General features: G+C 36.8%; 1 protein-coding gene across 2 annotated transcripts; it reads left to right on the forward strand.

Annotated features, from left to right (window-relative positions):
- The first annotated feature begins 566 nt into the window (after positions 1-566).
- PSMG1 (proteasome assembly chaperone 1) lies at positions 567-26,284 on the forward strand. 2 transcript variants are annotated; one of them, XM_072614812.1, is made up of 8 exons: positions 589-865; positions 2,536-2,579; positions 12,414-12,520; positions 13,716-13,867; positions 16,856-16,918; positions 17,697-17,895; positions 19,459-19,595; positions 26,086-26,284. In XM_072614812.1, the coding sequence occupies exons 2-8, from the start codon at positions 2,563-2,565 to the stop codon at positions 26,158-26,160; spliced, it is 750 nt and encodes a 249-aa protein (XP_072470913.1). In that variant the 5' UTR covers positions 589-865; positions 2,536-2,562; the 3' UTR covers positions 26,161-26,284. The 2 variants fall into 2 exon arrangements, with proteins under 2 accessions (XP_072470914.1, XP_072470913.1); XM_072614813.1 differs by lacking the exon at positions 2,536-2,579 and having other exon boundaries at positions 567-865.
- Positions 26,285-26,706: the final 422 nt, after the last annotated feature.

A 26,706-nucleotide genomic window follows, 5' to 3' on the forward strand; every position in this document is an offset into this window, starting at 1 on the left:
ATTACATATAACAGCATATATTATATCCACTGTGAATGACCCAAGGCAATTCTGAAGGGCGTATGATGAAAACTGCTCTCCACCTCCAGAGAAAGAACGGATGGAGTCTGAACGCAGGTCAAAGACTACTTCTTTTTTGTCTGTTTTCGTTCGCAGCATGAATAACACGGAAATGTGTTCTGCGTGACCACACATGGATAACCTGGGTCAAATGAAGTGGGAGAGGAGAAAGAGAATTTGGACCTCAAAATTTAAAGAAGAAACAAATGTTTAAAAAAGTTGTTTTTATACGTAACTGGGGAAGAAATGAAATACTAAATTAAAAAACCGCATTCTGCCTTCCAGACCAGGAGGGTGCTGGGGCAGGGGGCGCAGGACCCTTCGAGGTAATTCAATATCAGGCCGCACGTGCACTCGGCAGCTTATACGCTACAATGTGGTAACTGACTCAGGAGCAGCCGGGAAGGACAGGTCTAGAAGAGGCGGGCCGAGGCAAAGCTCTTCCGGGCTGGGAGGGAGGGGCGCCTGCGCGCGCCTGCGCAGTTCGCGCGACGGCCCAGCCTGGGCGGGGCAGCGCTTCAGCTTCTCGAGCCGGAGTCTCTCGGCGTCGCTGGGGGAGGAGTCTTGGCGATGCCGAGGTTAGCGCTCCCTGGTCTCCGCGCACGGCGGGGCGTGGCTTGAGCTTTTTGCGTGGGGGGGCGGGGTGCCGGAGGGCAGCGGGCGAGATGGCGGCCACCTTCTTCGGGGAGGTGGTGAAGGTGCGGTCCCGAGCGGTGACTGAGGAGGAAGAGGAGGAGGAGGAGGAGCCCTGGACGCCCGATAACCTCGAGGACAGAGAAGTCCGGCGCGAGCTCGAGAGGAAGAGGTGAGGCCCCCTTGGGCCCCCCCGGAGCCCGCGAGCGCGGGGCCTCCACGTGCGCCCGGGCGGGGATTTCCCTCGGGGGATGCCGGCGGTGGGAGAAGCGGGGGGACAGGTGGGAAACCCTGCCAGGGCCAAGAACCCCTGGGGTGCGCGGCGTTGGTACAGAGCTGGCGGGTGCCGCTGCGCGTGTCTGTGCGTGCGCTTGTGCGCACGCGTGGGCTGCGCGTGTTTTCAAGCCACTTCACCTCTGTGTGCCTTAATCCACCCGAGAAGGAAGGGGCAAACCTCTCCGGCGTCTTTGCCCTGAAACCTCCCCGGACAGGGTCGGGGTGCTGTGATTCACGGGGTTCGCTTTAACCCCAGAAGAGCCAGGCCCCTGAGATGCAAACGTTTTATTGTAACCCCACTCGGAAATAAACATTTTCTTTCTGACTCTATTTTTTGCCTTAAGGATAAAAAAAAAAAAAAGATTCCTTGAGACGTTCTTAAATCTCAGTCCTTGAGGTTTGCAGACAGCTTTGCAAATAACCCGTTTTGCCCTCAGGTGAACCCTGAGAAGGTAGTGTCTGTATTTTACAGGTGAGCTAAGTGTCTGCGGGTGGATTTGAACTCAGATCCTACAGACTTCACCTGTGCCAGTAGAATTAGGGGGTCCATAACGAGACGTTATTAGGTACACAGCCCTGTTAGATCATATCTGATGTCTTTTTCCAGCTTTGCTGCCACATTTAAAAGATATTCACAGCCAGGGATGTGTCCAAAGTATGAGGAGAGACATAAAAAAAGGATTATTGGGAACTGATAGATAAAAATGCCCAGAAAAGATTATCGATAAAACATTTTTTTAAAATGTTAAGAAGAAAGCAAATACATGGATAGAGGAATTTGCTTGCTACATTGTTAGATGTAATGTATCTCTTTTCAAAGGAAACATTGTGACAAGTTCTGTTTTTTAAGAGTCTGATTTCTTGACCGCTGTATATTGAAATGTCTGTTGGTTTTTAATCTCACTATAAAAAAAAGAATTTATGAGAAATGAAAAAGGAATTAAAGTTGACTTCTTAAACTTTAACCATGCAACAAACATTAAGCACTTACTGTGTGAAGAATGATGTGCTAGGGTTAGAGCATGTTCAGAACTTGATAAATACAGACCTTTGCTCTCAGTTTACAGACTTATGAGGATGTCACAAACTCAAACATCTATAACGGGAAAGGAATAAGCATTTATGTGGGCCTGCTATATGCCAGGTACTGTGCAAGTCCTTTCTGCACGTAGTATCTTGGATGTGTTAGGTGTAGAGCAAAGTACTTGGTGAGGGTTGCTGGGGGAAATTTCTGCCTCAGTTGGGCTTGAATTGGGGGGGAGGGCAGGGCGTGAGTAATTTGGAAAGGGGGCAGTTAAATTGTACAGAACCTCTAAGTGCCAAACTAAGGAGTTTGAGCTTCACAGCCAGCAGGAAGCTATTGGAGATTTTTGATCAGAGGAGTGATGTTATCAGATTTGTTAGGTTTTTGCCCGTGTATGTGACTGGATATATTGGAAGGTAGAAAGAGTAAAAGCAGGAAACTCTCTGATCCAGAACAGCTCCCAGACTGAATCCCATCGGAGTTCCTTCCTTTTTTGTAGCTTCTAAACTCATCTGAATTGACTCCTTTTTTTCTATTTTAAGGTGGAGATTCTTAAACATTGTTGTATCATGGATCATTTTGGCAGGTCGGTGAAGCCTATGAACTCCTGCTCAGAATACTGTGTGTAAATGGGTGAAATAAATGCATAGAATTACAAAGGAAATACAGTTATCAAAATAGTTTTAAAAATAATTTCACAATCCCCAAGAGATCATAAAAGTGGGAAAAGGGTCCCACATGTACAAAAATATTTATAGCAGCTCTCTTTGTAGTGGCCAAAAACTGGAAATCAAGGGGATGCCCATCAGTTGGGGAATGGCTGAACAAGCTGTGGTATGTGAATGCAATGGAATACTATTGTGCTATAAGAAATGATGAACAGGAAAACTTCAGAGAGGCCTGGAAAGACTTATATGAACTGATGCTGAGCGAAAGGAGCAGAACCAGGAGAACTTTGTGCACAGCAACAACCACAGTGTGCGAGTTTTTTGTGGTAGACTTGGAACATCGAAATAACGCAAGAACTTAAAAAAATAATAATAATAATAATTCCCAATGGTTTTCTAAGGCAAAACACCTTCCACACTCAGAGAAAGAACTATGGAATTCATTTGCAGAATGTAGCAGATCGTGTGTGTGTGTGTGTGTGTGTGTGTGTGTGTGTGTGTGTGTGTGTGTATTGTGTTTTGATTTGTTATATGATTTCTTCCTTTTATTTTAGTTTGCCTATACGGCATTACTATAATGAAAACGTATTCAATAGAAAGGTATATGTAGATCATATATAGAATTGTATGGTGTCTTGGGGAGGGAGGGGGTGGTGTGGGGTAGGCGGGGGGGGGGGAGAAATATAAGCCTTTTGGTAGTGATTGTAGAACATTAAAATAAATAAATAAATAAAATAATTTCACATACTGCAGTTTTAAGAACTGTTTTCAGCTCTTCCCCCCCCTCCCCTCCCCAGCCAGCCTTTGTATTCTGTGGAGCAAATGAGGCTACCAAGTCATATGAACTTAAAACATTATATTACAGGAAAGGGGCGGCTCTGTGTACTACTGTCTATATTGAGACTCCCTGCTTTTTTCTGTGCAGTTCAGGTCACCATCCTTATAGAAGACTGATAACACCAGTAGCCATTATCCTGAATTCCTTACTGTCTTGTGTACCAGGGCCAGTGAGCTCCTTTTATCACAGTTCAGCCTTTTCAGCTGCCTCATCTGAGAGTTGTCTCATTTATTTCTTTGCCTTGAAGATGTCTGAATGGAAGTAAACATCAATCGCTTTGTATTACCTCCGAGATCAAATATAAAATACTGTTTGACTTTTAAAGCCCTTTACAACTTGACACTCTCTCCTTTCCAATATTCTTATAAAGGCTCTGTTCTAGCTATGCTGGCATATTTGCTTTTCTTCGCATATGACACTCATATCCTGATTGTGCCTTTTCGCTGACTGTTTTGGCATTTGCTCTACAGCTCTCTTTTGTCCATGTAGGTCCTACATCTTATTGTAGGACAGGCATGGATTCTCCTCCACTTCCTAGCTCCCCCTTCCAGGTAGAAATCATTGATATAATCAAGGCAGTTCTGGAATCTCTCAGATGTTAGCCCCTTCAAATCATAGTTGTCCAAGGTATCATTGGAAAACTGTTGCCCCTAGATTTCATTACCAGTAAGCCCAGATTAAGATCAACATATGCTACAGAGCTGAGTAGTTGAGACAGACCTATATCTAAGTTAAGACCACATATATAGGTCACAGCTTACGTGACCAGAGTTTGGTTGCAGCGCTGCCATTTCACACTGCTGCTAGTTTCACCTCAAATCTCATCATCATTTATAACTTGTGTTTCAAATGCCAGATACATTCTGTGCCTTGACACTTAATTCATTTATTTATTTTTAGTACTAATGCATACCCATTATGTCAGATCTAGAAAGGAAGGATAAAAAGGACTAAGATTGAACAAAAACTACTCTCAATCATTACTATCAAATACTGAATAACTTTGGAAGTTAGCTTTTGCTATAGACGATGGTTCTTATTGAATTTAGTGTAAAATTACAGGCGAAACAGTATCTGTGTGAGAAACTTAAACTGTAATAATCTTAATTCACTTAATGTTATTTGAATTACAAATTGTCATGTTGTTTTATACATGTCTTAGTGCTATCAAAAGTTAAAACAAAATAGATTTTCCATTCCCACATAAATTGTCAACAGATAAATTTTCCAAGTTCAAGCTGTAGTTCTAGAAGGATGTTTTGGACCTTGATCAAGTGCAAAAGAAGTTTCCATGTTTCAAAATCCATTTAACTGTGAAATTAAGAAGCTTCCATCTAACCTTCAATTAGAAATTAGAATGTAGTAGAATTCTAAAATGCCTTCTAAGTAATAAATATATTCAATTAAAATTATAAACATTAATTGCAGTATTTTGTCAGTACCTATCTGTAAAATGATATTTTCAGAGATTTAAGTATGTAAAATTTTATTACAGATCAGCTTTAATAGATGAATATTTGCAATCAGTTTTGATTATAGGGAATAGTAACTTTATTTTGGGGGGGTTTTTATTTTTAATATTTCATTTTTTCCCAATTACATGTGGAAATTTTAACATTCTTTCTTTTAGAATTTTGAGTTCCAGATTTTCTCCCTCCCATACTTCTTCCCCTTTCCCTGAGACAGTAATTTGATATAGGTGCAGTCATTCAAAACCTGTTTCCATATTGGTTGGTTGGTTGTTGTCCTTTGTCTTCAGAGAGGACCAAAATGATATCACCATGATAAAGTGAAATTTCAGTGTGTCTGACTGGCTGATCAGACCAATACGAGCTTGGAATGCTCTACTTCAGGTTGGGCACAGATAGTCCATGTGAATATCCCAAATTTGTGCATCCTACTTTACTTTGTGCTCTCTCAATTCTGCTTTGCTCAAAGAGCACAGCACCCTTTCTGAAGTGGGCGGTCCTGTGCCAGTGTCTCCCATGTTGCACAGTCAAATCCAAAGTTCTTGAGAAAGACTTTGAGAGTGCCCTTGTATCCCTTCTTCTGGCCACCATGTGATTGCCTGCCTCATGCAAGTTCTCCATAAAATAGTCATTTTGGCAAGCATACATTGTGCATTCTAACAACGTGGCCAGCCCGTTGGAGTTGCACTCTCTGAAGCATAGTTTGAATACTTGGCAGTTCAGCTTAAGCAAGGACTTTCAGTGTCTGGTACCTTATCCTGCCAGGTGATCCTCAGAATCTTCCTAAGACAGTTCAAGTAGAAGTGATTCAGTTTCCTGGCATGGCACTGGTAGACTGTCCATGTTTCACAGGCATACACAATGAGGTCAACACAGTGGCTCTGTAGACCTTCAGTTTAGTAGTCAGTCTAATACGTCTTCTCTCTCAAACTGTTCTTTGGAGTCTTCCAAACACTAGCCCTGGCAATGCATGCATCAACCTCATTGTCAATGTGTACATCCCTGGAAAGTACACTACCAAGGCAAATGAACTTATCCACAGCATTCAGAACTTCTCCATTTGTTGTAACTGATGGTTCCATGTACAGATGGTGTGGTGGTGGCTGATGGAACACCTGAATTTAATTATTAGGCCCAAATTATTACAGGCAGCAGAGAACTGAACCATACTTTGTTGCATCTCAGCTTCAGAGGCTGCATTGAGTGCACAATCATCTGCAAACAGAAAATCATGCACCAACACTCCCTCCATTTTGGTCTTAGCTTGTAGCCTTTTCAAATTGAAGAACTTATCATCAGTACAGTAGTTGACCTTGATGCTGTATTCATTCTCATTGAAAGCATTTGTCAACATGGCTGAAAACATGCTATAAAAAACATGGATGCTCGTAAAAGAAGACACAAATCAAAACAAAAAACAAACACACAAAAAACCACAAACCACCAAATAAAGTGAAAAATCATATGCTTTGATCTGCATTGAGACTCCCATCAGTTCTTTCTCTGGATGTGGATAATATTTTTCATCACATGTCCTTTGGAATTGTCTTGGGTGATTGTCTTGCTGAGAATAGCTAAATTATTCATAGTTGATCATTGTACAATATTGCTGTTAGTGCGTACAATGTTCTCCTGGTTCTGCTCACTTCATATGGCATCATTTTGTACAAGTCTTTCAAGGTTTTCTAATCATCCTACTTTTCATTTCTTATAGCACAATAATATTCCTTTACAATCATTGTAATTACAGTCATTCCTTTAAAATCATTGTTCAACCATTCTCCAATTGATGGACTTCTCAGTTTTCAGTTCTTTGCCACCAAAAAAAAAAAAGAACTGCTATAAATATATTTGTACAAATAAGCCCTTTCCCCTGTTTTTTATCTCTTTGGGACATAGTACTAGTAGTAGTGTTGCTGAATGAAAGAATATGTGATGTGGTCAGTACTCTTCTGGCCTGTGCTATGGGTCTGTGGGCAAGTGTTCTTCTCTGCCCTGAAACTGTGACTGGGGTCCCTGCTCCCCTGCAGCCACATGCTGCTGGGTTGCTGGACTGCACTCCACTCTCACCCCAGTGAAACAGACCTTTCCTGCCAACCTTCCAAGTTGTCTTGGGCTGCAAAATGTTTCACCCCATCCGTTTTTTGGTTCTGCCCCTCCAGAATTTGTTTTGAGTTGTCATTTTAGGAGAACTCAGGAGCATCTCTGCCTTTACTCTCTTGGCTTTGCCATCTCCATTGCCTCTACAGCCACAACCATTTTTTTTTTTTACTCTGCGCAAATTATTTAAAGTCTCATTGATCCACATAACTTTTGAAGACAGTAGTTTTTGATCTTAGAATCCCCTTACATTCAAAAATTATTAAGGACCCCAAAAAGCTTTTCTTTGTAGGGGAAATACATACATACATACATACATACATACATACATACATACATATGTGTATATATGTATGCACATACACTTTTTTCCTTATTAGAAATAAAACTGATAAATATTTATCAAACAATAACAAACCCATTACATGTTAAAGTAACACATTTTTATGAAAAATAACTTTTCCAAAACAAAATGTGAGGAGAGTGTCATTATTTCACTTTTTCTTTCTCTTTTTTATTTTGAAATCTGGATTTTCAGCTGCTGCTGTGTCCAACCTGTTGCAATATGTTGCTTTCATTGAAATATATGAGGAAAATCCAGCCTCACTAAGCTATGTAGTTGGAAAAGGGATATATATTTTTTGTGTGTGCTAAAAAGAACCAAATTGTTTATTTGAGGTCATTCGAATGGCTTAGTTCAATTTTGTTCATCAGTGTCAAATCATGGTTTCTATCTCATGCTTGGTTTTTTCTTCATGCAAAATATAATTCTATATTAGCCATACTTAAAACACAACAGTGGTAAAAAGCTGAAAACATAAAGAAAGTAGAAAAAAGTATCTTTAATCTGCATTCGGAGTTCATCAGTTCTCTCTCAGGAGATGGGTGAATCTCAAAGGTAATTTCTTCTGTAATCCTTTTTTTTGGTTGTTCATGCTATAACCTTTTATATCTAAGTAATGTGTCCTTTGAAGTTTATTTTTATATATAGTGTGATGTGTTGGTTTGTACCTAAGGTACAGACTACCTTCTACCAGACTACCTTCCATATTTCCCAGCAGTTTTTTGTCAGATAGTGAGTCCTTCACCATACTAGTTGGGGTTCTTAGGATATTAGTTTGTGGTATTCACTTCTCCTGGATCTTGTGCATTAATATGTTCTGCTGATCAACATCTCTTTAAAAAAAAAAAAACAACTTGTACCAGATTGTTTTAATGGTTACTGCTTTGTGGCAGTAGAGATCTGGTACTGATAAGCACTCTTCTTAACCTTTTTTTTCCCTATTCTTTCTCTTAAAATTCTTTGACCTTTTTTTCCTGTTGAATTTCATTATTCTCTTTTTTGTGCTCTATGAAGTAATCCTTTTGGTAGTTTGATTGGAATAAACCTGGATAAATAAAATTATTTAGTCAGTATTGTTTTTATCATATTAGCTTGCCATGAACAATTAGTTCTCTAATTACTTAGGTCTTTACTTCTCTAAAAAAGTGTTCTGTGGTTGTATTTATATAGTTCTAGAATGTCTTGATAAGTAGATTCCCTAACATTTTTAACATTCTGTAGTTATTCTTCTCACCAGGTTTTGTTGGTAATACACAGAAATGATGATTTGTGTGTTGTTATTTTGTAGCCTATAATGTTGCTGGTTATTGTTTCAGTGAAGTTGACTGTAAAGTGTTCTAAATGTCAAATTCATTTGGAGCCCTAACCCAGATTAAAATATAATTGGGAAATATTTAACAAAATAAAAACACAGTACAACATAGATAATGTTAATTTGTGGTTTTCTAAGTCCGTATGCATCCTGTCAGGCGCTGTTTCTTTTTGAGTTTGACATCACCGCTCTAAACCATTATTATCATCTGGGGAAAAAATCCTTTTTGTTTCTCTCTTAATTTCTTTTGCTTATCTTACCGTCATAGCTAACATTTTAACAATATTGCAAAGAACAGTGTTAATATGGACATCATTACTTTACCCCTTATCTTACTTGAAAGGCATCTAGCTTCTCCATATTAGATAAAATGCTAGATTTTGATCTAGTTATATTTTCTTTAGTGAGGAAAGCTCTGTGTTATATAATTTTCTTTCTTTGGTTTGGATCTTCCTGTGTTAGGTATCAGGACCATATTTGTATCATAGAAGAATTTGATAGGATGCCTTCTTTTTCATTTTTTCCCCAGTTTGTGTAATATCAGAATTAACCGTTCTTTAAATGTTTGATAGAAGTAATTTGGTAATTAATCTGATCCTGGAGTCTTTTCCTTTGGGGACTCTTTGAATATAAATTTCTAGGACTGGATTTTAAATTCTCTATTTCTTACTTTGTTAATCTGGAAATTTTAGATTTGCATAAATTTTCCTTCATTTCACTTAAGTTGTTGGCTTTATTGGTAAATAACAAGACAAAATAATTTCTAATATTCTTTTTCTGAATACTCCTTTTTATTAAATTATTTGGTTTTCAAAACTTTTAAAAATTAGATTTGGTCATGATTTATGTATTTTATTGTTTGGCTACCATCCTCGCTAACCCACCCCCATAAAACCAACTAGTCCTAGTTATATTTATTAATTCTCTGGAATTATTTCACTTTAAATTTTGTTAAACTCGAGTTTATTTTCCATTTTTATTTTTAATATTTTTTGTAGTTGCATGCTCTATTTATTGATCTCTTTCTCTCTTTTGGTCATGACTGTTTAGAAGTAAATTTTCCTCTAAGGACTGCTGTGGCTATATACTCCATATTTTGTTATTTTCTGTCACTGTCTTAATGGAATTTTCCATTATTTCTGTGATTTGTTAGGATTAGGTTATTTCATCTCCAATTTATTTTTAATCCTTTCTTCAGTGGACTTTTATTGAATATAATTTGTAATGCCTTTTAGTCAATAAAGGATGTACTTTATATTTCTCCTTTTCTGCATTTGTTTTTAGTTTTATGAAAATACTGTGCAATGCTAAAAAATATGTATACTTTTATCTCCAGAGATCTGTGATTTCTAAATTTTCTAAAATCCTATCTAGTTCATTAACTTCCATATTTTTTAAAATTAAATTAAGATCTGTAATTTTACTACTCCTTTGACTTGGATTTTCTTTAAGTATTTATTATCCATGCCATTCTCTGAATTTATAGTAATTAATTGTCTACCACTATCAGTACCATCACCACCATTTAACTGAGAGAAAGGAAAAATAAAATTACAAATAATCCTAAATCAAGAAAAATCCACAGGGGCTGTGTTCAGAAATGTATGTATGTCTATATAGCTTATATCCATTACTTCTCTGTTAGGAAATGGGTATCATGCTTCATTATATGTCCTCTGGAGTTTTGTTTGGTGTAGCCATGATGAGAGTTCTTAAGTCTTTCAAAAGAATTTTTTTTATGATGCTATTTTCTTTGTTAAATGTTCTGTTTCTCACTTTATGTAGGATTCTCTGAAATCATCTTTTCTCATATCCTTTTTTGAAACTGTTTTTTAAAATTAATTTTGTTAAAGGACAAACACCTTACCCCCCCCTCCCCACCACCACCAGGAGAAGGCAAGAAAACCAAAATGGATTTCAAATACATAGGCAGGACAAGCATAGAATTAGCCATGTCCTCCCCTCGCCCTCTCAGTTCACCTCCCAAAAAAAGGCAAGGAAAAGAAAAAAATGCTTGCTTCAATCTATATGTCCATAACTTCCGTATCTGGAGGTGGATAGCATGTTTCATCGTGACTCTGTTGGAATTGTGGTGAGTTAACTGTTTTGTTGATCAGAGTTACAAAATCTTTCTAAGGTGATTATCTTTACATTATTATAACTGTGTACAGCATTCTCCAGGTTCTGTTCACTTCACTTCGCATAAGTCTGAAACCATCCCCTTGATCACTTCTTAGAGCATTGAAGTATTCAGTCATGTTCATATACCATAACTTGTCCAGCCATTCCCCAATTGATGAGCATTCCATCAGTTTCCAATTATTTGGCCCCACGAGAAGAGCTGCTAGAAATAATTTTGTATGTATTTCCTACTTGATATCTTTGGGAAATAACCTTTTAGTGCCGAATTATTCTCCAAAGTGGTTAAAGAAGCTCATGCTCCACCATGGTGTGCTTGTCCCACACCGGCATTTGCCATTTTCCTTTTAGTCATCTTAACCAGTTCGATGAGGATGAGGTGATTCCTTGAAGGTGTTTTGCTTTCTATTTCTCCAGTTATTATTGATATAGATAATTTTTTAATATGGCAGGTCATAGCTTCCATTCCTTCCTCGGAAAACTGCCTCTTTTTATCTTTTTATTGTTTGTTTAGATTTTCAATTATGACCTATCTTCTTCATGACCTTTTTGTAGTTTTCTAGGCAAAAGTACTGGGTGGTTTGCCATTTCCTTCTCCAGCTCATTTTACAGATGAGGAAACTGAGGCACTAGGGGAAAAATATGTATGGTATTCTTTCTCTTGATTTTCCCTGGTTTAGTCTCAAGACCATAATTGTGATAGGAAATTTTGTAGAACTCACCTGTTTTTTTTCCAAATAGTTTGTGTGATATTGGAATTTGTTATTCCTTAAATATTTGTTCAAATTTATTTGTAATCTGTCTGGTCCTGCAGTGTTTTTGGTTTCTGTAGGGATCTCATTTATGACATGTTTGGTTTCTTTTTCTAAAATATGGTTATTTAATATTTAAGTATGCTCTTTTCTGTTCTCTTTGTTTCCCTCTTCTGAGAAAATTATGTTTTTGTAAATAAATATTCATCTGTTTAACTTAGATTGTCAATTTTATTGACACATAGTTGGGCAACATGCATTTATTTGCACTTTATTGTTTTTGAATTCACCTTCTTGATTTTTTGATACTGATAATTTGGTTTGCTTACTTTTTACAAAAATCAAATTAGCCAGTGGTTTACTTTATTGTCCCCCCTCCCCAAAAAAGCTCCTAGCTTTTTTAAATTTATTAGCTTATTGTTGCTGTTTTTTAAATTTTCAGTTTTCTTAATCTCTTTGGTTTTCAGAGGTCCCTTTTTTGGTGTTCAGTTGGGAGGTTTTTATTGTTCTTATTCTGTTGGTTTTTAGTTGCCTTGTATAATGCAAAAGGTTAGGTGATATCTGGTTTAATTACTGTCCCGAATGCTTTGCCAGCTTTGTCCCTGTGAGCAAGGCACATAGCCCCGCAGAGCTTCAAGCTGTGTATATTATGGGGACAATGTTAGTTATTGTGCCTTCTTAACCAGTGTTGTGAGGAAAGTCCTTTGTGAATGTGCTGTGTAAATGTTGCTTTTATTATGGCATACTATTTGTTGAAAATGATAAAGCTGCCTTAGTATCACTTCTTTCTTATTAACAGAGAAATAGAGGTCCTTCGGACGCAGACAAAAGTATGTTTGGAAATTCCCCTGCTAGAGCAGTATCCATGTTCAAAGTTTATAATGGCCATAGGACATAATGCAGTAGGTAAGTGAAAGTGCAAGAAATTAGGTATTTTGAAAATTAAAAAATATATATGCATGTGTGTAGAAAATTACTGTGCATTCATAATAACATTTTTATTTTATTCTCCATCTCATACATAGAAGTTCTTTTTCTATCATTACACATCCCATTACTTTGTCAGTATGTGTATTTCTCAACTCTGTCCTTTCCATAAATCTTCTGATAAGAATTCACTCTCTACATGCTGGAGATTTTCCTTGTGTTTCTTAATTTCTCATTAGCTAAAGATGCATCCATTAGGCCAGGGTTCCTTAAGCTTTTTTTACCATGGATCCCTTTGGCAATCTGGTAAAATAGGCTTTTCTTGGTTAAATAATTGAAGGAAATACTAAATTTAAATTAGAGGTTAATGAAAATAAGGATAATTTTTTTCTTTCCAAGTTCACAGAACCCCCTGAATTTATTAGTTCCAGTAGCATGCCAGGTCCTATGCTAAATGCTGAGGTTATGGATTAGAAAAAGAAAGAAGTCTTTTTTGTTAAGGAGCTTACAGTCTAATAGGAGAAGACAGTACACAAAAGGAAACTGAAATGAGAGGGGGACGTAGGGTCTCCAGAATGAGAGCATGATGGTGATGGTAGAGTTGAAACCAAGCAAAATAACTTGGAGCAAATGAAGAAATAAGTAGGATTTTGAAGGGAGGCTGTGGGGAAAATTGTTTTTTTTTTGTTGTTTTGTCTTTGATGATGGGTGGTGGTGGTGGTGGTGGTCCTGGTGGTCCTCCTTTATTAATGAATGACCAATTATAAGTGAGGTATGAATACCAAAGCTGAAGCAGTGTTACGTCAAGAATTTCTTCATTAGGCTATCCATGTGTGGTACCTTGTTCTGCATGTTAGACTGACTCATTTCCTTTCCTTTTTCCCTTTGTTCACAGAGTTTTTGTTTGCTAATGTTACCCCTCCTTACGTCTGCCGTGTGTCTTTCTATTGTGTTTTGGAGTGCCTGCAGTTTGGATTCCTTTGAAATCATGGCATTCTGTAATTAGGGCAACGTTCACCAAGTCTATTGCTGTTTCCAGTGTTTAATCCTATTTTTCATATATTTCTCTTATACTAAATAAATCATTCAAATATTTAAAAATCATTTTCATAGTATAGTAAAATACAACAAAGTTGTTAAAAGTAGTAATGTATGTTAACTTTTTTCTTCCTAGCATTTTTGTCTTCATTTGTTCTGAATTCCAAAACTTGGGAAGAAATTGGATCTACTAAGCTATGGAATGAATGGTGCAGAACAACAGATACAACAAATCTTTCCCCAACAGATGCTTTTTGTGTATTCTACCGTCTAAAGTCAGACCCTACAGTAAGTGAGATGTGTTGAAATGAAAATTTAGGTGCAGTTTAATAGAAGCATAGACTGAGTTTGTATAAGAAATCTAGCTTAGCATTTTTTGTTTTCTAACCAATAAGGAAACTGAAATTCAGAGATATTTAGTAACTTACTAATAGTCCCACATCTAGTAGTAGAGTTTACACTTCATATGTTTGGATTCTGAACGTGTATATGTGCATACCAAGATTGTAATTTATCATAAGATAAGGTTTTTGGTTGTCGTTCATTTTTTATATCAGGCAACTCAGGATCATGGATGCCTCCCATGCACACGTACACATCAGAATCATTCAGGATCATGGATGCCTCCCATGCACACGTACACATCAGAATCATTCAGGATCATGGATGCCTCCCATGCACACATACGTCAGAATCGTTCAGGATCATGGGTGCCTCCCATGCACACATACATCAGAATCATTCAGGATCATGGGTGCCTCCCATGCACACATACATCAGAATCATTCAGGATCATGGGTGCCTCCCATGCACACGTACATCAGAATCATTCAGGATCATGGATGCCTCCCATGCACACATACGTCAGAATCGTTCAGGATTATGGGTGCCTCCCATGCACACGTACGTCAGAATCATTCAGGATCATGGGTGCCTCCCATGCACACATACGTCAGAATCATTCAGGATTATGGGTGCCTCCCATGCACACATACGTCAGAATCATTCAGGATCATGGGTGCCTCCCATGCACACATACGTCAGAATCATTCAGGATCATGGGTGCCTCCCATGCACACATACGTCAGAATCATTCAGGATCATGGGTGCCTCCCATGCACACATACGTCAGAATCATTCAGGATTCCTTGAAAATGGTAACAGCAACACAGCAACAATCACAGTGTGTGAGGAGTTTTTCTGGTAGACTTAGGACTTCATTGAAATGCAAGGACTTGAATAATTCCCAAAGGTCTCTTAAAGCAAAATGCCTTCCACATCCAGAGAAAGAACTATGGAATTGGATCACAGATAGAAAGACCATTGTCTTTTGTATTATGTTTTGTTTTATTTTGTGGTTTCTCCCATTCATTTTAATTCTTCTATGCAACATGCATTTAATAGGAATGTACATGTAGAACCGATACAAGATTGTATGCCCTTTCAGGGAGGGAGTGGGGAAGGAGAGGGGAATGAGGGGAAGGGAGTGGAAAAAAATCTAAGATATATGGAAGTGATTGTCAAACACTGAAAACAAATAAAATAATTCAATTAAAAAAAAACAACAATAGGAATAACCTTAATCAGTGAACTTCTGGTCATAAACATTAGGCAAGGTAAAAAAAAAAACAGGAGAACGGATGTTTGACAGAGGTGTTTGTTGAAGTAGAAGAGTCTAGTGCAGAGTCCTAGTCGAAGAGAATCTTTGTGAATGCAGCCTCCCGTTGCATCAGACGTAGATGACATTGTGCTAATTGCATAAAGCCCCAGTATGTTACATAGTCTCCTGGAAAAGATATGTAATGACTCAAAGGATTAAAATAGGAAGGATTCTATTGAATTACCTTTGGGCTCCTGCAGAGGTCCTTTTTTGACTCCATACTACCCATGAAAGCAAAGTCTTTTCTCTAAAATTACAGCATCATGCCAGTGTCTAATGTGGTGGTAAAACATCGAGAACAAATCTCCAAATAAAATTAACATCACCTGGAGAACAGAGGTGTTTGGGGGGTGTGAGGAGGCCGCAACATAGAACTGATGAGGAATTACAAGAACAGTAAGAGTATAAGATGCTAGCAAGGATTTATATGATAGAGAAAATGAGCTTCTTGTGGGCTGGGGCAAAAGGAATGACAGGTGGACAGCCAGAGCAGCAGCTCTGCTACTGTCTCAGAATAAGGGAAAAGTGAAGAAGATGGAAGACATGAAAACTCATCTCATGGGATGGACAACCATCTTTTGGTTCCTATCCTTGTCTTTGTCATGAGCTCCCAAATTGTTGAGATTCCGGATCCATTTGATGAATCATCCAATTTCAAGATGCTTCTTGTTTTTCCTCCCCTGTTCTGCTTTGGGTCATTTCATTGTTGGACCTTAGGGGGATCAAGACAAGGATCCTGTGACGACTGAATCCGCTGTCTTTAGTTAACATTTCTGGTACATTTTTGATGATGATAATAATTATATATTACTTTCTATATGCTGAGCACTTTACATTTGTTGTGTCATTTGATTCTCACAACAACCTGGGAGGAAGCTGCTGTTATTATTTCCATCTTATAAATGAGGACACTGTGGCAGAGGTTAAGTGACTTGTCCAGGATCTCGTAGCTAGTGATGTCTGAAGCCATTTTGAAGATGAACCTTAATCATAGGATTATAGCTTTATGCCTGCAAGGGACAAAGAGATAATCTAGTCTAGACAAGTGATGTGACTTGCCAGGCTTGTCCAGTGGCAGAGTTGGAATTTAAACCTAGGTCCTCTCACTCCAAATGCACCAATTTTTTTACTCCCCAGTAACTGATGTTAGCTCTAGTTTCATTCATATTACAGATTTCATTCCTCCACTAACATTGATAATAAACAAGGGTTGACAATATAAGAAACAGAATGTAACAATCAGTCAGCATCCTTTGCAGGGGAAAGGGTGAGGGGATATGGTTAATCAGTGCACAGGCATATCGAGAGCTTTGTTTCTACAGTGAGGCCATCTGCAGCAGGCATCATTAGCTTGTTTTAGTTGCCATTGCAGCTGAACAGTGCATGTTGTTTTGGCATCGGTCATAATTTGGAATTTAAAGTGTATACCTCTGTTGATTTTTTCTTGATTCCTTAATGTTCATTTAAAGCAAAAAAAAAAATAATCCCAATAGCATACTTGAGAACAAATATAAAAGGTGTACATATATTTGGCAACTGGGTGTGTTGTAGTCATATGTTCATAAGATCACATGATATAAATAAATGGCTTGACAAAATACTTTGAATTTGCTTAGGTTCTCGTGTGCCAGTGCAGTTGCTATGTTGCTGAAGATCAACAGTATCAGTGGCTTGAAAAGGTAAAATTATAGGAAAAATAATATATGTATACACACACACACACACACACACACACACACACACATTTTTTACACATCTTCTGTTTGCTCAGCATTATGCCAGGGCCAGTGGAAATAAAGAAATATACGCCATGGTCTCTGGCCTTAAAGAGTTTATGATCTTTCATTATGAAAACAAGACCAATAATTCTAAAATAATTGGATTTCTGTTACATATCATAAGATAGTAGGGAGAATTACCTACAGGAGTAGTGTTGGATTTCCTAATTGAGAGCTTGCTGAAAGTATTTTTGTGTTAATTGTACTTTTGTTTTTATTGCAAGACTGTGATAGGATAAAGATATTAGTATTTGCAAATCATTTGTATAATAATTTTTAAAATCCTTAAATTTGATATTAATTTTAATCATAATTTGCAAATAGCTATGTGCTTTGTGATCTGTGTCAAAGAATGTTAGAAATTTAAGAGTCTGTAGAAATCACTTGTTTGAACTCACTCATCTTCCAGATGGAATAATTGAGATGCCCAGGGTAGTTAAATGACATGTCCAAAATGATAGTACCAAAAGTACAGGCCTCTAATAGGTTGTATTATCTTTAAGAAAAAGAAAATTAATACACAACAAGAACCGTACTTTTTATAGTGAAAGAGAAGAAACATATTGGTATGTAAACAAACATAGCACATACAACCAGGTACATAATAAATACATTTCTCAGTTTTGTGACAAAATATTATAGTTATGCTTGTATTACTAAAATTAATTTTCTATGCCAGGTTTTTGGTTCTTCCCCGAAGAGAAATTTACAGATAACTATTCTTACATCTCGTCATGTGACTGACTATAAAACTCCAGAATCCAGTTCCAACCTTCCTTCTCCCTTCCTGAAAGCCCTAAAAACACAGAGTTTCCAAGACGCTGCCTGCTGTACGCTCTTAGAACAGCCAAATATCGTACATGATCTTCCTGCAGCAGGTGATTTTTAAGTACAATTCTTAATGTTTTTTCTTGTTATTTCTGGTTTAATAGCCCAGGAATGTTCTGCTGTTTGTGATCTCTTGAGGTATATTGAGTAATGGAAAGTTATTGATTATTAAATCTTAGTATCTTATATGCAAACTGATCTTATGGTCTAGTTAGGATAAAATTATCTGTGATATTCACTTCTGAGAATTTAGATTTGACAAAAGCAAGCTTTATGATAGTAAAATTTACTCATCTCTACATCTTAGCTTTTCCTGATACTTTCAATTACTAGTGCTTCCTTTCCCAAAAAATATTTTGTGTCTTTTATTTAGTTGCCTATACATGTTTTTCCCTAATAAAATATAACATGCTCTTTGAGGGAAAGACTGCTTCATTTTTGTTCTTTTTAATCCCCTGACCTGGAATTCATGGAAATACTTTAAAAAAGTGGTTATTGGCTAATTTTTTAATTTGTTATTTTGAGTAAAGTATTTAATTTTTATATTTTGAATAAAGTAGCCTGTTTTCTTTACTTAAACAGTTTTTTAATGGATAAAAATTGTTTCAGGCTTAATGTTTCTTAAATTTCTAGAGTCATATTATGTTCTTTTGATTTACTATGCACAGTAGAGACTTGACATGTATTGGCTTTTAAGTCATGATAACAATTTGAATTTCGATAACCTCTAAAGACTACTAAAATGGTGCTAGTTACAGTTTTTGTGAAATATTTGTCTGCTAGCACCTATGCTGGTGAGGTTGATATGTTTTAATTAGCTTATTAGTTGCTGTCAGGTGTTGAATTTTGGTTTTAGCTTTGAATTTTAGAGTACCTTATTTGTTGTTGTTGAGTTGTTTTCAATCATGTCCAACTCCTCATGACCCCATTTTGGGGTTTTCTTGGCAAAGATTCAGGACTGGTTTTGCCATTTCCTTCTCCAGCTCATTTTACATATGAGGAAATTGAGGCAAACAGGGTTAAGTGACTTGCCCCAGGATCACACAGCTAGTAAGTGCCTGAGGCCAGATATGAACTCAGGAAGATGAGTCTTCCTTGACTGCAGGTCCAGTACTCTATCCACTATGCCACCTACTGCCCCCATATTACATCATAACTGTTGGTAATTATGTCAGAATTTTACTGTAGCAAATAATCACCATTGCTATTCACTGAAGCTGTCATTTAAATCTGTAGTTGAAGTAATTAATTGTTAATGAACAGAATTTTTAAAAGAGGATCTTAAAAGTCATCTACTCATATAATTATTTTACAGAGCATAAAAATTTTTAGTAGCTTCTTCTTGCCACTGTGTTTGTATTAGCCGTCAGTCAGTGAAGGCCATGGAAATGTAACCTACTTTTAATACTTATTTCCACAAAGAAACTGAAGAAGATAAATGTGCTGAGGGGGAAGGTATGTCTTCTCAAGTAAACTGAAATTATTTCAGTTGTGGTATATAGATACCACAGAAGTAGCTGATATTTCACTGACTTGCCTTTAATATCTATAAAGTTTACTTTTAATTGACTTTTTTAATTTCATTCTTTTTCATTCTTGTTGTTTGCTCTTAGTTCTGAGTTACTGTCAGGTGTGGAAAATTCCAGCAATTCTATACCTGTGTTATACTGATATAATGAAACTAGACCTAGTTACAGTTGAAGCTTTCAGACCAATACTTGGTTCAACAAGCCTGAAAGGATTAGTTAAGGTAAGTTATTTGCTTGTTTATTTGATAAAAATGTATCTTAATATTATTTCAGTCTGCTATTAAACGCAAGCAGCCAAGTTAAGTCACTTCATTGTTAAAGAAAATCTTCCTCTTCCAAATATTTTAATTTATTCTTTCTATATTTTTCTGTGCATCTTATTTTTCTTTTCTTTTTTTTTTTTTATTTTTTTTTATTTTGTAATGTTTAACAGTCACTGCCATACAATTGTGATTTTATCCCCCCCACCTACCCCCCACTCCCCCCCTCCCTCCCCACGACTGCATACAATTCTGTATAGATTCTACATATACTTTCCTATTGAGTATATTTTCACTATAGTCATGCTATGTAGTCAGACTAAGATAAATGAAAGAAATCGCATAACAAATCAGAACATGATACACAAACACATACACATACACAAACATGATCTGCTACAATATGTGAGTGACTTCCATATTTCTCTCTCTGAGTGTGGCAGGCATTTTGCCTTGAGATCCTCCATTGGGATTTTTTTTTTTTTTTTTTTTTGGTAAGAAGTTCTTGTGTTATTACAAAAATCTAAGTCTACCAGAAAAAACTCTCACACACTGTGGTTGTTGCTGTGCATAAAGTTCTCCTGGTTCTGCTCCTTTCACTCAGCATCAGGTCATATAAGTCCTTCCAGGCCTCTCTGAAGTTTTCTTGTTCATCATTTCTTATGGCACAATAGTACTCCATTACATTCATATACCATAATTTATTCAGCCATTCCCCAATTGATGGACATCCCCTTGACTTCCAGTTTTTGGCAACTACATAGAGTGCTGCTATAAATATTTTTGTACATGTGGGACCCTTTCCCATTTTTATGATCTCTTGGGGATATAGTCCTAGTAGCGATATTGCTGGGTCAAAGGGTATGCACATTTTTGTAGCCCTTTGGGCATAGTTCCAAATTGCTCTCCAGAATGGTTGGATGCGCTCGCAGCTCCACCAACAATGAATTAGTGTTCCAACTTTCCCACATCCTCTCCAGCATTTATCATTTTCTTGTTCTGTCATGTTTGCCAATCTTATAGGTGTGATGTGGTACCTCAGAGTTGTTTTGATTTGCATCTCTCTAACCAATAGTGATTTAGAGCATTTTTTCATATGATTATAGATAGCTTTAATTTCTTCCTCTGAAAATTGCCTGTTCATATCCTTTGACCATTTATCAATTGAGGCTTATTTTTCTTAATATCAGTTTAACACACACATACACATATCAATGGGCGTGTGTGTGTGTGTGTGTGTGTGTGTGTGTGTGTGTGTGTAATGGACAGTTAGTCCACAGGCACGCTCTCTCTTTCTTCTGACGTGCACTTTCTAGTTTACTTGTGTTAAAAGTAACTTACTCCACAATGTTTGTTTGACTATTGACTATTTTCTTAATCCAGTATAATCTTCTAAAAACACACTTTTAAAAATCAGCTCAGCAGCCAATAGTGTACGCAGCTAATCTTGTCTTCATCAAAAAGCATGTAATGTGTATGGGCCTGTGCTTTGACTCTTTCCTACTTTTGAAAGCAAAGAAGAAAGAGGCAGCATGGTACAGCTGAAAGCATGCTAGAGTTAGAGTCAAAGGACCTGAGTTCAAATCCCAGCTTTGCTACTTCCTTACCTCTGTGACCTTGGACAAGTCACTTAACGTCTCTGGGACTTAGTTTCATCATCTAGGAGGGAATTGGTAGGACAGGGTGCCAAATGAGGTTCCTTCAGATGCTGAGTCTATGTTCCTATAATTAACGTAATATATGGTCCCACATGAACAGGGCACACATAAAGGGAATAAAACAAGCAATATGTGAACGACCAAGATAAGGGAATCTTATGTTATATCAAACTAGGAAATGTTGTTACGTTTCTCTGAAGAGGAAGTTAAAAGAGGATTAGGATTGAGTAACTGTTTCTGAAGTTTATTACTGTTATCTTTCTCCATTTTCCTCAAATGGATTATTCTATTGTTTTACCTGCTATAATCTGGCTGGATGCTTAGGGTAAGAAAGACTTAGCTCTTTTCCTTTCCCTTTAGTTGACTTTTCTATCAGTGCCCTTTAAGTATTTGAAGGGTAACCTATCCAGTGGAGCTTTACTCCCTTGCTTTTTGTCTTATAAAGTTTTGCTGATGCCTTATGATTTTTATGTCTCATTTATTTGCAAATATACTCTTACCCTGTCCCCTACTCAGTGACTCTTCCTAGAAGCTAAAATTAAGAAAAATAAATAAGACAGTTCACCAAAGCATTGATAACATACAGCATTGTATCCCATTAGCCTCCCAGTCTCTTCAAACATATGGGACCCAAGCCCCTACAATTTCTTTTGTTCTGTTTTGTTCTGTTTGTTTACATCGTCAAAATCACTTTGTATATGGTGTTCCTGGTTTTGCTTTATTTCGTTCTGTATTACTTCATTTAAGTTTTTCATGTTTTTCTGAATGTCGTAGTCACCATTTATTATGGTATAATATTGCTTTTTATTTCTTTTTTTGTTTTTAATAAATTTTTATTGATGTCTTCAGTTTCTTAAATCATCATGCTTACCTCAAATTCTACTTACCCTCCTAGAGAGCTGTCCCATGTAACAATATTTTTTGATACGTTGAAAAAGTCTGAAAACATGTTCCTTCCATGAAGGAAGTACATTAGGAGTGTCTTTTTATATTTTTTCATTCTTCCAACATCTTAAGTAACATTCTTTTCTGGAAACTTTTCCAAGCAGTGTTAAATTTATTTTGTCCTGTCCTCATTTCTTTTTAAAAAAAAATTTGGCTAGTTTTAAAGTAGCAAGCATTTTCAAAATTAATCTAACCCTTCCCCATTAAACAGATTTTTTTTAAAAAAGAAAACAGATCCCTCAATACATTTACACATAGTACAGAATAATAAATTCCCACACAAGCCATGTCAAAAAATTGATAATTTTGATTATATAAAATTATAAAGGCTTTCCACAAACAAAACAGTGCAATGAAGGAAAGCAGAAACAGAAAATTTTTTTTATATCAGGTATCTCTTGTAAAAGCCTCATTTCTCAGATATACAGAGAATAGACTCAAATTTGCAAAAATACAAGTCATTCCCCGGTTGATAAATGATCAAAGGATATGAACAAGCAGTTTTAGATGGGGAAATCAAAACTAGCTATACTCATGAAAGAATACTCTAAATCCCTATAGATTAGAAAAATGCAAATTGTGAAAACAGTACTGAGGTACCACCTCACATCTATAACAGTGGCTAATATGACAAAAAAGAAAAATGATCGATGCTAGAAGGGAAGTGGGAAAACTGGAACCCTCAATGTTGTGGAGTTGTGAACTCATCCAGCCTTTCTACCAAGCAGTTTGGAGCTATTACCAAAGGGCCCTGCTTCCACTGCTGGGTATTTCTCCCAGAGCGAGAGACAGAGAGAGAAAAGGAAGAACCTGTATGTACAAAAATACTTATACTTTTTATGGTGGCAAAGAAGTGGAAATTGAGGGAATGCCTATCAGTTGGGGAACAGCTGAACAAGTTGTGGTATATGATTGTAGTGGAATATTATTGTGCTACAAAAAATGACAAGCAGGATGATTTCAGAAAAATATGGAAAGACTTAGATGAACTGATACAAAGTGAAATGAGCAGAACCAGGAGGACATTGTACACAGAACAGCAATCTTGTAGGACAAGGAACAGTGAATGACTTAGCTGTTTTCAGCCATGCAGTGATCTATGATAGTCCCAAAGGACTCATGATGAATAATACTGTCTACCCCCCAGAGAAAGAACTGATATAAAGAAACTAGGTATCTTCAATGTCCACAAGTTGGTGGACTTCCTACCCAGCATAAACTCTTTAGGAAAAAGACTGACCCCCTTCTCAGTTTTAGTGCCCTTTCCCTCACTGCTTCTCCTCTAGGTGGCTCTGAAGTACTGTCATCTCCTCTCTCCCCTTCCTTCTTACGCTAGCTACATTCTTCAGGTGCTGGGAAGATTCTCTGTCCTGCTGCTATTTTTGGCTAAGGGAAGGAAGAAGGATGCTCAGACCAAGTTGCTGCAGTAGGGATCCTGGGTAGGGGCCTTAGCTGCCAAAATCCTGAAGCACAAGCCTGTAAGATCATTTGTGTGGGTTGTACTTCATGGGTTTAGGTGTAGAAAGACTGAGTGGGAGCTCTTAAGTGTTTCAGTTACTGAATATTATTTCATGAGATTTTGACTTTGTTAAATGTTTCTGGCTTATATTTCCTGTTCTAATTTTTCCAAATTTGGCACATATTTTGAAATTGGTAGGTTGGAGTGGAATGTAGAAAACAACCACTACCATCTTGCTGAACAAAGTGACTCACTTTTTCTTCCATTAGGTCAGAGATAATGCATTACATGAAGCTTTCCTTTGCTAGGCCAGAACCAGAAGTTCTCTTATGTTTTTCTAGAGCTCTAATACAACTAAGGTGTTCCAAGTAGCTGTTTCATTTTTTTGGATCTACCTGTTTTCAGTTGCTATTTTTAGTTTTAGTTTTATTGATGTTTTTGTTTTTGTGTTATTTTACATATTATTCCCTCTTCATGAGAGCTCTGTTGAAACAAAATAAAGCAGTCATGTAAAACTTACAGCAACCTCTCTGAAAGTTCATGTAACCCTTCACATCTATAGCATCCCATCTATATCTTTTAAAACATCTATTTTTTCTTCTATCCACCCTCCTGTTCCACTGAGAATAAGACAAAAAATATCACATTTTTTGTAACAAATAGTCCAGCAAAAGAATTCCCCAGTGACTGTACACAAAAATATATATGCTTCATACCTGACCCTGAACCTTTCACTTCTCTTTTATGAATAGCATGTTTCATCATTGTTCTTCTCATCATTGTATTAATTATAGTTGTTACAATTTTTAAAATTGTTTGTTTCTTGCCATATGGAAAAATTGCTCCAAATTGCTACTAACCAGAGAAATTGAAATTAAAGTATGTTTTATATTCTGCCTCATCAGGGGGGCAAAGAGGGCAGAAAGGAAAGTGATAAATGTTAGAGATATAAGGTGCTGTAAGAAAAGAAGGCGTATTGATGCACCTGTGAATGGGCACGACCATTCTGTAAAGCAATTTAGAATTGTACATAAAAAGTTGTTAAACATTTTTTACCTAGTTTTATACCATTGTTGGGTATATACCCAAATGAAATCAAAGAGAGAAGGTTTAAGAAGAAAGCAAGTTTGTTAGCTATGGAATATGTATTCAAGAGAGCATGGTTAAATGGGGTGGGTGGATCTTAAGAGGAACCTAGGAGGTTGAGAAGGAGCAAAGGAATAAGCAGTGGGGAGCTAAGAGCAGGATTTTTACAGCCAGAGTTTCAGAATCATTGGAATGGAGAGGAAGAATTTTCCTTGCCTTGGGAAGAAGGGCCTCGCCTAGATCAACCATTTGATTAGTTTTCAAGGCGCCTTCCCTCTTCTAAGCTTTCCACATACACATCACTACCAGAGGCCTGCGATGACTTGACCTTGAAGCTGGGTCAATGAACCTTGAAGTCCCATCTGCACCTTCCAAATTTTGAGAAAGCCCAGACTCACTCACTCCTTACTCTCCACCACTGGCTCACCCTCTGGCTGGCCCATTTTCATATCAGCTGCTTGGTTGTCTGGAAACAGTGATGACATACCTGAACTAATTCTTTAATGCTTACTAATCAAGGTTCATTGATTTGGCTTCTCAAAGCAAGGCAACTAGAATGGAATTATAGCAGTGTGCTGTGAAGGCCAATGCAGATGAGGAAACAGAGGCTAAGAAAAGTTAAGTGATTTGTCCAGGATTACTTGCAAGCATCTTACAGCAAAATTCAAACTTGGATCTTCCTGACTCCAAGTCTTCTCTATTGTGTTTTAAGACAACTGCTAGAATTTTTTTTAACTGCACTTTGTGTTTGTATTTCTTTTTTATTTCTTTTTAATTTTTCCATCCCATGATTTATTTGAATAAGGTAAACTTGGCTATCTTAAAAAGTTTTCTTATTTGCTGATTGTTTTCTTTTGTTGGGTACTTTTATATCTGATCCACTGATTCATCAGGTTGCTTGAGAGAGAGAGGTCCGTAGTTAGCTATAAAATGGCATTAAAGATTGATTCTTGATCAGTATCATTTAAAGAGATTGGGAGTATTATTTGTTTAATGGTATTTAAACCATAATATTCCTATCCTTAGAAATTTATATTAGCCTCCTTTATCTCAGTTGTTAGCACAATTGTTAACTCATTTGCTAAATGTGGGGATTTGTTTTGTTTGGCTGTACTTAGTCATTACAAGAATCCTTTTTTTTTCCCCAATCATGATGAGAGAGGAAAAAAATAGATTTTTATTCATTATGAAAAACTAAATGAAAAAATATCCACAGCTGGTAGGCAGTTGAAACACTACCAGAGAGAAGAAAGTTTATCAAATTATGATATATAATTTTATTCTTAACTTTTTCTCTTTCCAGAATGTTTCCCATGGTACAGAGATACTGAAGAAACTGGTGACAACAAATGAAATTCAGAGTAACATTTATACATGATTTTGTATTGCTTTTGAAAGTCTTGGGGGTGGGGTGGATGGAGGGACAGAAAGAGAAATGTTCTGTAGTTCTAACTAATTTGTCTAGTAGAAGAGAGCAAAATAAAGAGTTTATTTTAAAGTAACCTGAGTTTATTTCATTACTTCAACGTGGAGTTAGATTTATGATTAAAACAAGTTTTTCTTTCTGACTCTAGGTGGAAGTATTATTAATAGCTTACCTTGAAATTATTTTAAATTTTATAACAAATGTAATTATTATAAAAATGTTATAAGAAATACAGTATAAAATTCTTGGCTTTCAACAAAGTAAAACTGAGCATTAATAGCAAACCAATAAAATAAAATGCATTTCCTTTATGTTCCTTCATCTGTTTTTCTGTTAAATTTAACTTCAAACAAATAGCAAAAAGATTTGTAAATACCACTGCCTCTGACAAACATAAAAAGATAGGTACCATACAGAAGGCAGCGGGCAGACACGTGTTAGGTGTGAGCAGGCTGCAACACAGAAACAGTAACTCTCAAGAAGGGTAGTATTGATAGA

Source organism: Notamacropus eugenii, chromosome 5, assembly GCF_028372415.1.
Source record: "Notamacropus eugenii isolate mMacEug1 chromosome 5, mMacEug1.pri_v2, whole genome shotgun sequence".
Lineage (NCBI taxonomy): Eukaryota > Metazoa > Chordata > Mammalia > Diprotodontia > Macropodidae > Notamacropus > Notamacropus eugenii.

Coding starts and splice junctions, on each gene's coding strand:
- PSMG1 (XM_072614813.1), top strand. CDS start 726: ATGGCGGCCACCTTCTTCGGGGAGGTGGTGAAGGTGCGGTCCCGAGCG. Junction 12,521..13,715: donor CATAGGACATAATGCAGTAG/GTAAGTGAAAGT, acceptor TTTTCTTCCTAG/CATTTTTGTCTTCATTTGTT. Junction 17,896..19,458: donor ACATGATCTTCCTGCAGCAG/GTGATTTTTAAG, acceptor GTTTGCTCTTAG/TTCTGAGTTACTGTCAGGTG.